Source organism: Sipha flava, unplaced genomic scaffold (genome assembly GCF_003268045.1).
Source record: "Sipha flava isolate LNK unplaced genomic scaffold, YSA_version1 103_pilon_pilon, whole genome shotgun sequence".
Classification (NCBI taxonomy): Eukaryota; Metazoa; Arthropoda; class Insecta; order Hemiptera; family Aphididae; genus Sipha; species Sipha flava.
Genome location: NW_020271717.1, coordinates 518,712 through 535,005, shown reverse-complemented (window position 1 = coordinate 535,005; position 16,294 = coordinate 518,712). Strand labels below are relative to the sequence as shown.

At 33.2% G+C, this 16,294-nt stretch overlaps 1 protein-coding gene across 1 annotated transcript; it reads left to right on the top strand.

Annotated features, from left to right (window-relative positions):
* On the top strand, positions 1–15,771 carry LOC112682247 (GTP cyclohydrolase 1). The gene is made up of 5 exons (XM_025552781.1): positions 1–420; positions 842–1,051; positions 12,029–12,226; positions 13,212–13,296; positions 14,995–15,771. Exons 1-5 carry the CDS (start codon positions 270–272, stop codon positions 15,122–15,124), a joined length of 774 nt encoding a protein of 257 aa, XP_025408566.1. The 5' UTR covers positions 1–269; the 3' UTR covers positions 15,125–15,771.
* Positions 15,772–16,294: the final 523 nt, after the last annotated feature.

Here is a 16,294-nt window from a genome sequence, read left to right as displayed (position 1 = left end):
GCTCTCCATCGCACACGCGCGCCCGCCACGCTTCTCCGAAGACCCGACCGGACGCCAGAGCCGCTATCGCGCGCACCACACACCTCTCATTCAGTGTCGCGCGCTGACCGTCTCCAGCCGTCCACAGCCAACTCGTTCGCTTACACGTTTTCTTTACACGGGCTCGTAAACCGTATTTCCCGCGCCCACTTTGCCGCCGATCTCGTCTTCCGTCCCTTCGCGCGCACTCACAGCAACCCCGGTGCACAGTACCAAAGACGCCGCGCGACATGGCCACCACGGTGTCGAACGGTAACGGCACGGACGTCGTGAGTCTGCTGAAGAAGAACAAACCGCCGGCGCTGAAAAAACTCGCCTCGTGGAAAGACGAGAACGAGTTCGACAGCAACCCGAAAACGCCCAGGACCTCTACTACACCGGGTACATACAAACGCGCCCGCAGCGGTATTTTCCCTCGAGGATCGCTGGCCCGTGGGCAAACGACCCGTTTAATGTAGAGCGCGCGCTCAAAGCGCGATCGCGATTCGTGATCGTTTCGTGATAGGTTTTAAATTATATTATTGTTCATGTCGAGTTATGCGAATCGCGAGAACAGCTCCGGAGAAATTTTAACGCCACCAAATGAAACAATGATTGATATTAGTAAAAATATATTGCGTAACAGGAAAGTCAAATAGCAATACAACTCGATTAATAAAATGTTTGCAATTTCTTAATTTTTTTTTTTTTCAAACAACGGCTAACCGTGTACACACCTGGGCAACGGCGAGGGGGATGATAAAATTCATTGTTTCCCCTCCCCCCACGTACGTACAAAACTATATTGTGTTGTTGTCGGCAGGTCATGAGAACTGCACGTTCCACCACGACCTCGAGCTGGACCACAAGCCGCCCACTAGGGAGGCACTGTTGCCGGACATGACGAACTCGTACAAGATGCTGCTGAGCGCATTGGGCGAGGACCCGGGACGCCAAGGATTGCTGAAGACGCCGGAGAGAGCGGCCAAGGCCATGTTGTTCTTCACGAAGGGTTACGACCAGACGCTGACAGGTATATCGCGCGGATACATGATGCACGTGCGCAGGGCCATAGCAAGAGGGTGGCGAGAGGTGCCTACGCCCCGGGCGCAATTTCTGAGAGAGCGCAAAAATGCAAATCTTGCATTTAATGTTAGAAATTACAAGGGTCAATGTCGTATATTTTGTTTACAAAATATTTAACATCCTTCATATTAATTAAAGTGATAATTGAAAATAATATTTAATAAGCGTAATATTTATAAATTAAAAATAAATAAGGGTGTATTTTGAAGTTTCGCCCCGGGCGCAATGTATGGTTGCTACATCACTGCATGTGCGTACGATTTTGCTTCGTTGAAGAGCGCGCGCATATCACCTCCGAACGTTTGCGCGACTTGCGTATAATGTTCTTAACGCAGTTCGTCACACCTTAATACGTCTACGGCGGTGAAACGACACGCAGTCGCCACTGATGCTGTTCTTTCACCGCGGCCGTTAACGTTGTCCTGACCAGTGGTACAACTAGGGGGTTCGACCTCCCTTCTCAGAAATATCTAGTTAACTCAATCTTACCTCATTCTCCCTACCACACACTTTCCAAATTTACATTTATTTTCAAATGTATAGCTTTCCTCCCTGACCCCTAAAATAAATCCTGTTAGCGCTACAGGTCTCAACAACATGTCCGATACACATACGGTGCGTTTTCGACAAAAAAAAACTGTTTAGATACACGCAGGGAGGATGAATACCACTGCCGTATAAATAGACGACAGGAATAAGGTGTGGCTCAGCGAAAGGAGTCCTATGTATTCACAAAAAATGCATTTGTAACGTTGGAGGGAAGTAATACTGTTGATGCAACACAATGTATTGTAGATCGCAGAGTAAATTAATTATAATTACATACAATGATTTATACAATGATTAGTTGTAAAAATATTATGAACAAGTTATTCTTCCTCACTCAAGTGCCAGTTGGTCTTCGTTACGTTTTCTCAAGAATGATACATTATAATTATACGTCATGTTATAGAAATTAATTTTAGTCGATTAATAACAGTGGTGCCGCAAACGAATGAAAATCTCGTATTTTCTTTAAAACTTTAAGTAACCATTTCCATTTCCATCCGTGCACGTATATCTAAATTATTTTGAGTTCATATTTTTATCGGTTTTAATTATTTTATATTTTATCCTTGATTGACCGACGACAAGAAAAACCAAATCCAATCGTTAATGAATAATTCGAATTAATTTGGATTTGATTTACGTTGGTATTCGTGTCACAATTTTTACCATCAATATAGAAATCAAAATAAAAATTATATCCATTTCGAAATATATTATATGTATATAACGCAGTATACGACGAAAAAATCAATTTTAAACCTCGAATTTAAAATATCGTATTATTATTTTATTTCCAGTAGAAAATATTAATATTTTGTGTTATAAGACTACGAATCAAATTAATTTCACATGCCCTAATCTACGGGTCGAATGTGTATTATTACGAAACGGTTTTCTGAATATACTTGTAGCATAAGTAGTCGAATAGAATGCGTGAAACTAAGCTAACGGACGAAAAGCGCTAAAATACGGCAGAATTATGCAAGACCAGTTTTTCAATAAAACATATTTAATCAATTACATTAAGTTAAAAAAAAAAAATCCATAGTGGTTTGCCATGATGAATGCTAGCTTTTTCTAATCGACAAACGACTTTCTTGTCTATATTTCTTTCTCTCTCTCCCTCTCACTGGCTTCCAAACATCGATGTTCGTTACACACACACACACACACACACATACTCACACACACTAACTACACGGCCACTTTATAAGTATAATTTATCAACGCGAATGCGTGTTTCCATAATATATTAATATATAATAATAATAATATATAATAATATATAATAATATATTGTACGCGTTCAAATGATTCCGATCGTATCACTGCTGTAGGTCTGCGGTAAAAGTCATTTTATCTTCGTAAACATTTACAACAATATTATTCGATCTGGATCACTTTCGCGGCAGTGGTAGCCGGGTGCAGGTACACACTCAATCTGATTAAACGGCCAAAGTGTCAGAGATTTCAAAAGCATTTCATCGTAATTTAATTCGACCGTTTTTATAATATATATATATATATATAGTAATATGTATATATGTGTTCTTGGGGCGGCCGTCGTTACGATGATACGTGAAAGGTTTCGGTAATGAATAATACATGAATATCGCCCGCTCGCGTTCGTCATACCCTTTTCCCGCACACGTCCGCGTTGGTTTTCCAAATGTAGTTTCTAAGTGCAATACTGTGTAATCCGTAAGCTGGAAAATAATTGGTAGTCCGGATCAAGCTCGGTATATGATCATGCAATGACATTAATATTACCGCATAATAATAATAGTAGTTTTGATAATAATCATAATAAAAATCAGCTGTACCCGTAGCGGATAACCGACGATAATGCGTTGTCGACGTGATGTGACTTCGCGAAACGTTTTTAAACGATATGATACGAGCATCTGCGTGTTTAAATGAAGAATAATAATGAATAAAATGAAATAATAAGCGACAATGTGAAATTTGTTTGATTTTGGTTATTTTGTTATGACATTTTGGAAAGGTCTATACGTTTTCTCTATCAAGCGGCTTGAATCAATTACCGATAAAACGGATACGCACATGCATCCCGTCAATTTTGGGTTTCGATTTCTCAACAATTACATCTATTCTACATAGATATTCGTTGTCGTTTGTAAAACGATAAAACAATAATGCAGTAGAACGAGCATTTCAATTGTTCCTCTCCGAAAACCGTTTTATAACAGAATTAAATTGTGAATTCATACTGATATTTGTTGTTTTTAGTAAATATTCTCTCGAAAAATAAAAGGTTTTACTGTTCTTCAATGCATTAAATCCATTTTATTTTGTATTCACATATTATCTTATACAATTCAAACAGAAATTTTTACTTAAATCTATAAATAATATTTATTTTATTTATTGTATAGTCACTCTAGCTAAATTAACAATGATTACATCATTTATGACTGATTATTATTTTATTATAATCGCGTTAAATCGAAAACAGTTCAAATATTTCAATTAATGAACATTATTTGAGGTAATTTTCGTGAATAATTCCAGAATTTTTATCCTTACAGATGTTAAATGTAATTCGTTTTGATTTGCAGAGATTTAATAAATTTATGTTAAAAGGAAATCCGAAAATGTTTTGACGTAAACCTTCTATACATATTTATATTCAGTCAGAATAAAATGTTGAACATAATAATTATTTCGAATTGTGTTAGATTCAAAATTATTCAAATCGTATTATAGTTATTATTTAACCAATGACAAAATTAATTCACGCCGATAACGAATTCATCATTGCAAGATTTTTTCTTAAAAATTAATAATAATAAAATTAACGACCAACTCATGTTTTTACAATAATACCGGTCTAGTGCAGTGTTAAAAACAATTATAGGATTATAGATAAAACCAAACAAATACGTAAACATTAAAAATGTCATTAATATAACGTATAACAATAACATTTTAAATGCACGGATCAAAACAATATATGTAAAAAGCAGATAAAGAATTATGAGAAGTCGCGGTCGGAATAGACGGACCAATGCAAACAGAGCCACATTTAACGGGAGACAAGGAGGGGGGGGCAATTGCCCTAAGGCGGCAAATTTTATAGTGTTTGATAGGGCGGAAAATGTTTGAGGATCAACAAAAAATAAAAAATATATACTTAATTATAATGTTTCTGGTATGACTGTATAACTATAATAAATATTATTTCTATGACATATATTATTTTTTATTTTAAATTGTAATTTTCTTTAGGGTGGCATATTTTAATTTGCCTCGGGGTGGCTACATAGTTTAACTTGGCACTGAGTGCAGAGATCAACTAATCCCAGAGCAACGTGTACAGTGGGACCTGGTTCAATACGTTTAAACCAACTCTGAAAGGCCGATCGATCAATCGTTTTTCGTGCAACTGTGTTATTGTAAGCTGGATATACAGAAATCTGAGTACAGGAATAGGCCTAACGAAAGATAACTGTACAATATATGAAATGTTCTTGCGATCGATATCCTTGAAGCGATAACAGGACAATTTTAATGTACAAAAAATATATTCGAAATGTTCATAAACTGTGTATGAAAAAAAAAAACAAAAATCTCGTCCAGAGCTCAATTATACAACACTTGCGAACCGTTTACGGAAGATATCATGATTTCGATAATGGAAACGATTCAAGGATGCTTATATTTACAATGAGTCCTGTTGCAGCTGAAGCGGTGGGTTGAACGTCGACGAATTGTCGATTATTACCGAAATTATGCTCGTGAACCTTACATTGCATTTCGACCGGGCGGTGTTCGATAATTACATGTGCACAACCGTATCGTAATAATAAACTGTGTACTCGCACGGAGTTCGACATAAGGGTCGATTCGTATACGTCACACGATGATAAGTTTGATGATTCGGCGCCTGTGAGTCATACACACTTCCAACTCGTATTTCCAACGAGTACCTACATCGAGGTCGTCTGTTTAACTTTCGAAGCGCATTTACTTATTTTACTCGGAAATGTGATTATTTTGTAAACGAAAGAAAAAAAGGGAACATTATGATATAAAATCGTATTACGATACAGTTACGAGTGTTTATCCGATTAAACTCGGAGGTCGAAATATTGTAAAGTTTATATAATCCCCACCAAATTCTCCGTTACGATAGCTACCCGGTGTTGCAGTAAAAAGTCAAACAAATCCTAACGAAACTTAAAAATGATATTCACATGTATTACAGGAATATACTGGCGCTTATTTTTCTTCCTTTCATATATGTGATTGCAGAACTGATATAATTATTGCGTTACAAATTACGTTACGCTCGAGAATATTAAATACTGTCAATACTTGGCGGGTTAAATTTCTGCTGCTACTGCTATAAACGCGTAGTACTATTCATTAGTGTTCAGTAATTTGATTTCGACGTTAAATAGTGTTAGCGAATAGTATTCTCACTAAACACGATCCGTTTTTAAACGTACTTAAATTTCTTATAAATGTATTTTAAATTGCGACTTTCTTAGACCCTATTACCGATTTTTGAAATAATAATAATAATAATAATAGTAATTAAAATTATATGAAATGTATATAGTATAAAAACATAAAGCAATAAAAAATGTACAATTTAAATGATATCTATAATTAATATCATGGTATAAATTTAATTAAATTTAATCGATAGACTCTTTTTGCAAATTGAATTCAATAAATCACTCGACGGTTCAGGGAAAACTAACGAGTATCTAATAATTTCCCTAATTTTTAAAACAAAATTGTGTACATGTTTCCGCAAACGTCTTGCACTGCATCTGAGACGCTATCGTAATGATATTTCCACTGTTTGCAAAACAAAACGAAATCAACGATTCGGTTTAGTCATCGTCAGCCGGATAACATTTCGAACACGAGTCGTAATAATTCTTGCACGAATCGGTTTGAGGTCTAACACGATATAACGTTATCCGGATCGACACATTACCGCAGTTAAAAACGATTTAACGCGAGACCACTTAACGCCTCGGACGTGTACTCGTGCCGCGAACCATGTAGGTAGGTGCGAAATATCATCGGTTCGTCGAAACACCTCTAATCACGTGTTTAAAACGGGCGTTTCATCGGCCTGGTCACCGGGTCCTAGTGTGTTCGGCTGTGCTTCTTCGAACGAAACCGAACCAAACACTCGAATCCACAGTCAGTGAAAAGTTTTCGAAAAAAACGACTGTCCTCGGATCATGTGCGCCCATTTTGCCCCTACTGGGAATTTTTGTTTCAAAACTATTGTTAATTTAATACCACGCATATTGATTATAACGTAATTCTATTGAGATGCATTTGTAAAGTTTAGTAAATTGTATTATATATTTAGATAATCTAAAATGTAGAATCTTGAACTTATTTATTGGTGTACAATGTTTACACCTGACTGCATATCGCTTAAAACTATAAACTCTCCCGAGTACCGATTTCTATGATATTTGATTTTGTTCTTATCTATTTTTAGATATACGTTGTTTTTTTCCTAATTTTAATCTTGACCCGAGTGAGATTTTATCCTGCGGGCGTGCTTGCCTCGAATCACTTGAGTAAATGTGCGCACGACAGCAATAATCGCCAATTATTGGCGTTTCGTACCGTTATGCCTAACCGATGACGTAGCGGAACAGTAGTCTCGTAACATAATGTTCGCGTACAATATTCGTATCGCGTTGTTTATTGGAAGTGTCGTATTTTTTTTGAAATGTTTCAGCCATTTCGCTCTGCCGTGATGGGTATAGCAACAGCGTGTAGAATCTCGAGTCAACTCAAAGTCCGTGATCGGTCAGAACGTAAAATAACTCTAGAACCACAATCGAACGAATCGCATTACCGAGTACGTGCAGGCAATATTTCAAATGCGTTCGTTACCACACCTACAACTCTTCGAGTTTAGAACGATCGATAATTCACTGCTACTAACGCATACTAAATCAATTAACATCACGCATGATTCGATACGATTGTTTCATCCATACGAAGTGCAAATATTCGGTTTTGATTAAATCTTATTGAATCTTGTCATTTATAATAGTATCAGTTTTGTTGTACAAACACTTCATTCACGTCAACTATGCATGCAAAGATCATTGGAATTTAATTTAATTAATACAATTATTCGCAAAAAGTTTACCTTCGAGAAACAACACATTTGCTTTACTGTTCGTCATTTATGTCATATTCTTTCGTTTAATTGTTTCAAACAGGTGTTTCATTTGTACAGCAAAAGCATCTTGAATTGAAACACTTACATTCCCGTTGACATATTATATTTGTAAATAACGTAACGATGTCATGTTTTTAAATACTGTGATCAGTTAAGTTCGTAAACAATACATCGTTTATTTATAATATTTTTATATACGCCGCGACCGTTGCTCAAATTTCAAAAATAGCTCACTTTATAAGTATTTTCATTAAGCGGTAAGTAGCTTTTTAAAGTTCGTAACGTTTATAGGAAAAATGCAAATGATTTAATATTTTTTTAAAACTGATACTAATCAAAATTAATGGATTTTGTGGTTCTTCACGGCCAATTTTAAGTGATTGACTGTTTAATGTTAATCTTTTTTACGCGCAAGCATTCAACTATGTTTAATTTGAATTACTGGCTTCTTATACTTTTTCAAAGTTTTTTTTTTTTATTCTCTTTCTCTTCTACAATATTTATTGAATTATCATTAAAGTTATTTTAGATTTAATATTGTTTGTGAATTTTTCATTGGTAATAATATTTAGTCATAACATAGCCCCAATTGCTTTATTAAACAATCCGTACGTACCAGTTACGAATTCCATACGAAATTCGATAGTTAATTTTTAATATAATAACCACCGGTTTTGTCTCTTTCCGTGCAGTGCTCGTATTTTGATACACACACCCAACTGTGTACCGTAAAAACTTTAAGCAACAGGGAAACCGGACGGTGCTCAGGAAATCGTTCAACTATTATATCTTAACGACGAAACGCATTCGGATCGGTAATGAAAATCGTTTTGATTGTTCGGGAGCGAAATAAAAAGGCTTACAATACCACGACGACGTTAGGCGGCCGTATCACGTTTTATCGTCTGACAGTGAGAGAGAGAGAAAGAAATAAAATAATAATGATACGTAATAGTGCACCTACATAATATTATCGACCCGCGGGATAATACGTACAGTGATAAACCGTCGAATACGCATTGTTACCACGGCAACAGCAAATTGAAAATTGCCATCGTTTATGTTCAACGGGACAGACGGCGGTGGAAAAGCTTTTAAATCATCGTAATTTTAAGGTATTGTGAAGTGAACTAGTAGTCCGACTACAAGTGGTCGTCGTTTCCGATTGAACGCGTCATAATCTTTCTCGCGTTGTCCGTCGACTTCCGTTGCCCCGTGGATTTAGGCGTACGTACGGCACCGACGCTCCATACGAACGTCGTTATCCCTTACGATTTACGGACAATATAATAATAAGATGATATGATAATACTGCTCGTTGAACTCACATATATACGTATTGCATTCGTGGCAAATCGATATAACCATGTGGATTAGTATTTTAGTCTAAAGTAGTAGTATATTAGAGAGCGAGAGAGAGAAAATGTGTCTGTTAATTATTATTGTCCGAACTCGCATTGCGTACAGGATGTGATGTCACATGAATAGCTGAATATTCAGAATGACCCTGTCTAATCAACACGTTTTAATATTAATCGAGCAGTAACGAATTTGCCCACGATTGGGTTTCAAATCGATATTCTCCTAATACGTACTTCGATTCTATCGCCGTGTGTACGGTAACGATATCATACCATATCACGTACCCGTTATTAGAATAAACCATCTCCGTCCGCGTTGTCGGTCAAGCTACTCATTTTAGTCTTCGATCAACAAATGCAGTATCGGTGTACACCTCGTTCAATAAGTTTTTTTTTCGATAACTCACAACTCCTGAACTGTACGTGACAAAAACATGCGTATAGTATGTAATCTTCGATCATATTGCGTATATTAGATATACCTTTATTATTTATTTGTAGATGACCGTTTCCTTGGGTCGCTCGATCTAAGACCTGAGGCTACTGACATTTATTTTCGTACTAAAAATGAATGAGGATGAAAAATAATAAAGATGTTCCGGAGGGGTAGAACGATGCGCACGTATGTATACTTGTATGTTTGAACCGTTCAATTTATAATTGTAGTCTACCGAGTCCCCAGCGGAAATGAGTTTCATTATAAACCATCATGTCGATAAATGTGTATTAATTATTAAGTAACGTCTCAACCGTTTCGGTTTAGTGTGTTCTTATTGGTATTTAAAACCATGATTATAATTACAAAATAACAATACGTTAAATGTTTGATAACTTTTGGAATATGAATTATTTATACTACAGTTATTGTAGAAGAAGGATTTACGAGAACTGTTTTCTTTTACCATGTTGTACACACTAAATATTCTAATATTCGGTACATTTAAAACAAATCGAATCGAAGAAAATCTAGATTTTAAACTTTTAATGATAACATCAAGATTGTCAACAGAAAAAGTTTTTTTTTGTTATTAAATTGTTTATAATGATGTGTAGTGCTATTTAAATTAACCGTACGATAAGCTTCTGTGATAAAGTGTATATCTGACTGTTTTTCACCAACATTTTTGATTGTGGAATGAATGGTACTTTATTACAATTGCATGTTACACAGATGACACACACAACTGTGCAGGCTCTAATTATAATTTCCACCATAAATTCTAATCTGGGTAGATTTTATATCGTATACTTCATACTTGGTTTACTCTTCCTGTACCAACCTAAAATCAAGTTTTATCATTGTTGGCTTTGAGATCCTGAGCACAAAGGGTCCAATTACCTGTTCTGGGTACGACTTCAAATGATATCCGAGACTGAGAGTGACATTCAACGAAGAATATAATATATACTCCAAAGGGCCTGTGTATAGGTAATCAGCGTACTACAAAAAAAATTTGACTACAGTTTTGTCTTCCTTTTTTATGCAATTGAGTAAAAAAAAAATGTTTATGCAATAAAAATGAATGGGTATTTTCAATTTGAACCAAACTAATCATTTTTATTAGAAATGGAAGCTATAGTTACTGAAGTCGAATTATTTCGTACGTTATTCTTTTTAAAGATTGATTTAATTTTGGTAAAAATAAAAATTTACATTTTTCTCTTATAAAAATTACAAATCTCAATATTTACAGTATACTTAGAATTATATAAATAAAATAAAAAATTATAATAAATTGATTATAAATTAAATGTAAACATGTCGAATTGTATTTCGATAACTTTTTTAATTAAAAATTGTTAATGAACGAAAATATTTTATTTTTAAATTGTGATAATTAAAAATAAACTATATATAATATATTTTAGTACATTATAATGTTTTACACTTAAAAAATAAAGATGTAACCTTAATCTTTTCATATTGTTAAATAATAACTAAAAAGTAATTTATAGTTGTTTATACCATCTTCACGTATAATAATAATATGTTCTATATATAATAAAATAATATATTAAAGGATGAATATAATTATTTTTTTCGAGAAAACTCAAGGCTAACAAAATTTCATCGTTTTAGCTATATTCATCGAAGCCATTTACTCGAATTATTATTTACCATTCATAATTTTATCATCGTTTAATTTAATTACTAATAAATTGTAAAATAACTCTTACCCAGTTTCTATTAACAAGTATTTGTAATTCGCGTAGCACTTGATTTATCGGAATATCAATATTAAATAAAACATAATGTATTCAAAATATATCTTTTAAAGACGCAGGTTTTTATCATTCGCACATTTTTTCGGATTATTTGGCAAAAACAAATTTTAATAGCCTATAAGTAATAATACGCTTGACTGGGTAAATAACAATATATTCTCTAATAAAAATGAATAATCGAAGTATAGCAAATATTAAAGATTTTCAAGACCATAATTAGGTACCTGAGCGCACACTGTAGGTGCGCAATAGAGACTCTAATATTCAGTCTGCATGAAAATTCTATGCGAAATTCTATCAATATTGATTGTGATATTTGGAAATGAAAAACAATTGTATGAATAATATTATAATACTATATAGTATATGCGTGTTTTCGTCATTTCCGTGGCTTTACGTGAGAAATCTGAAATAATTTAATCGATTTCCAAGTGTTTTTATGCTATCAAAGTTGTTGAAAATGAGTAGGAAACGGCTTATTTTTCCTATTATCTTATCAATTGATCCATATCCGAATCTGACAATTTTTTTACCGTCAATGACTGATGAGCAATTAGCCGGTCACACAATATTCAACGTGTTCATTGTGTTTTAGAGGTACTCAACGATGCAGTGTTCGACGAAGATCACGATGAAATGGTTGTGGTGAAGGACATTGAAATGTTCAGCATGTGTGAACATCATTTAGTTCCTTTCTACGGGAAAGTGTCGATTGGATATTTGCCGAAGAACAAAATTTTGGGACTCAGTAAATTGGCTCGTATCGTGGAGATGTTTAGCAGGAGACTTCAGGGTAAGATTGACGAAATCATTTTAAAATAAATTTTACACACCGAATTCGATGACATTAACAGTAGTCTAATAGAAAAATGTACAAATATAGTTTTATTATAATTATAATTTAACCATTGATATTTTTTAATAATTATTAAATAATATTCTTACGGTATTCGTAATTTTTAATATTCTAAGAAAAAAAAACTGTGCACGGGTTTGACAAAACTTCGAAACTTTTTAATATATATATATATAATATACACTTTATAAGCTCATAAGCTATCATAAAATTCTAAATTGTAAAATAATTAACTAATTATTATAGAACTTTAATATAGTAAAGTAGAATAAAAATATTGGGTACCTTACAAAAACAGTAATAGCAAAAAAATTATAAAATAAATTATAGTGTTCATAAAAAAATATCTGAATTTATGTAATTATATAAAAATTAAGTTTTGGTATATTAATTTATACTTAAATGCATACGGTATTTGGCTATCAGAATTCCAAAAACATAAATAAAATTAGACAAATTAAATAAATATATTTCATGATTATAATAACAGATATTTATTTTCAATAAAAAAAATTACATATTAAAACTACAAGTGTTACAATTTATGACGTATCTGTTCATTCATCTATGTGTGGTGTATTAGTTAAATAAATAAATATTAACTAATATTTAGTATTATTATAATAACCAATTTTTTAAAAAAATAACAAAATTCCGCAACAAAACATTTAGATTTCCATACCAATCTGCGCAACTGCGCATTCATTAAAAAGTGGATATATTAAAAACGCATACCAGCAGTTGAATACTTAAAAATTACCGTAAAATAGTCAAATTATGAGACTGAAAAATTAAAGAAAGCCCTATTAAACTTCACGTTGAAGCTAATAATAATAAATAAATAGATATTTATGGCGATGTCCCTAAACATATTGTATAATACAATATAATATTACATAACATGGTTTTTTTCTATCTATAGTTCAAGAGCGACTGACTAAACAGATTGCCGTAGCTGTTACCCAAGCCATTCAGCCTTCTGGAGTTGCCGTGGTCATTGAAGGAGTGTAAGTAAAATACAGTTTTTAACATCGCATTTATCTTTATTTTTTAGCTTTTACGGACTATATCGTCAGACGCGTTTGTAAAGTAGACTTACGCACAATATAATGATAAAGCGAAAAACCTTTTGTTATTTGTTTTCCAATTGTTCAAAATATATATCAATAAAACAATAGGTAGGTACTCAAATTAAATTTTTTCGTATTTATCAACAAAGGCATAAGGAATTAAGTATTTATTACATTATCCTAACGGTTTTAAAATGGTTATAAAACGGAATAAAAATATTTAATTAAAATTTAATTTAATATAACATACTCAATATAGATTATATAAAAATAAAGTGACGAAAATCTAACAAAATTATAGCGCATGAATGAATAAAAAAAGTAAGAAAATAATTTGATTTTAGTTAAAAATTTTAGTTTTATTTTTTACCAACTTTGAACTCGATTCTAAATTTATTTCGATATAATGCACGCTTTAGTTTGTCTCTATGTTAGTAATTTTTTTAATCTGTCATCATTAAATTTCGTGATAAAAATAATATATAAATTAAATTATTTAACAAGTAAAAATAAAATATAAATAGAGAATTCTAAAAATATTTTAACTACGGTATAAATTTAATTTAACCTACATGTATGTATGCCCGTAACAATATGATTAATCTTTTGGGTACTCAATGTTCATAAAAATTATTTGATTCTTCAGGCTTGATATTTTAGACCAAAAAAAAAAAAATTACAAGTACAAACCTTTCTTTTTTTTAAGCACTGAATAAAATCCCTTCAGGATTAATTTTACATGAAAATGTCCCAGAATTAAATCCATTCGCCAAGAGTTGTTTGCAAAAGTTTGACAACAATAAATACATTCATGGCAATCTAATTTGCCTCTATTCTGTAAATGCTTTTTAAAATATTTGGCTACAATTTGTTTTTGCTTCGATGGCCTACCCATTTTTAAGCTTAAAAATTTAGACTATCAAAACAAGAACCTGGTCAATTATCAATCCCAAGAGTCAAGAAGACATTATTGAATAAATAATATGATAATGATAATTTAATATATTAATATCTAAATATACAATAACGTCAATAACAATAGACAGTTAGATTAAGCCGATAAAGATAAAATTACGCAGCTATGGATATTTTTAGAATTAGTACGCAACGGATAAACATGTTACAATAATAAATGATAATAGTTTAGATAATCAATAATAGTGGTAATAACTAAAAATAACGCCTTTTTTTTTTTATACTGTCAGTATAAAATAATTTTATACCATGTGTATAATACCTTGTATAATACGAACTCACATCTCTATCTTTATGTATAACTGATGATTTAAAAATATAATTACATAGATCGCACCACTCTAAAAAAAAAAAAGTAAAAATACGAATTCAGATACAAAAAACGAAAATTTGATATAGGACCCTCTTGCACTGATAGTGCGATATGTATTGTATTATAATATCGAATTCTCTAAAAACCAAGTGTCGCATATATAGTATTAGGAATGCTGTCGACGACGATCTTGCACGTCAATGACCGATGGATAAACGTGCACGATAAATAAATAAACGAATGATTAGCGATCGGTGATCGACGAAAAAAAATATCGTAAACGACACAAATACACATGATTGACGTTCTATTGCAAAATTTTTTTAATCGATTTTGATTTTTTTCAGGCACATGTGCATGGTCATGAGAGGTGTGCAGAAGATAAACAGCAAAACCGTCACGTCCACCATGCTGGGAGTGTTCAGAGACGATCCGAAGACGCGCGAAGAATTCTTGAACCTGGTCCAGTCCAAATGAGATCCACCGACACTCGGCCGTTATCCGCGTACGCAAAAGCCGTACGACGAGCCATAACAGTTATAATAATAACCCAAACCCGTTTTATTATAATCAATAATAATATCGCTCCCGTAATAACTTAACTTACCTAGCCCCCCGTCTCCCCCACTCACTTATACACACGTGCGTATACGCGTACATGAAACGTCCGTAACATAATTGTAATATGGGAATAATGCGTGCGCACTTTAGGTTGGACTACATTATAATACTACTTATATACACAAATATTTATAGAAAACCTCTCGTTCGCGTGTAACATGAATGATATATTTCACACAATATGATGCACGCGCGATCGGCCTAGTGTTTTACACATATTATTATTACACTCCCTTATAACAAATAATCATATTATATCTCTTATGTTCCTCGTCACCCGCTCCCAAATTTCTCCCACTCAACCATCCTCCAGCCGACCCGCGGGTTACCGACGAGTTACGTGTTCATTATTGACGTTTGTTATTTAAAAAAAAAAAAAAAAAACTAGAAACTTAATATTGTACCGTTTATGTTTTTATATTTTTATCGAAATGTCATTGTCGTGGCGATGTTTTCAATTGTTCCCGTTTGAGTATAATACATAATAAATATTCTATAAATTATTACGCATATTATACATAATTTATATAACCAAATTGTATCGAAAACATGTATTCACTTTGTGCACGGTTTGGTTATGTTTCGCATACATTATTGTACATCTTAAATTATATTTATTCGTGCACAATAAAAATAAATACATATATTATAATGTTACTGCCGTTATACATGTGGTTTTCGTGAGCTCGACAGTGCAACGAATGTGTTGCAACGTGCGAAACGAACATGTGTTGTTCGCGTATCGAGTAATACGTTTTCCTGTAACTTTGGCACGAGGAGTGTGCTTAGTAACCCGTTTACCATCACTTATCCGTCTACGATTGCAGGACTTGCCATCGATCGGTTAGAACGACCGAACACTACAATTATTCGCATGCTGTGCTAGACGCGTGCAGGGCTGCCCCTACACATTAAGGGGCCTTTAAAAAAAAATAAAATATTTTTACTCCTACTACACGTTCTTCGATTGTATTTCTAAATCTTGATCAACTATACATTTGTAAACTTAAAATACATTTCTTCAAA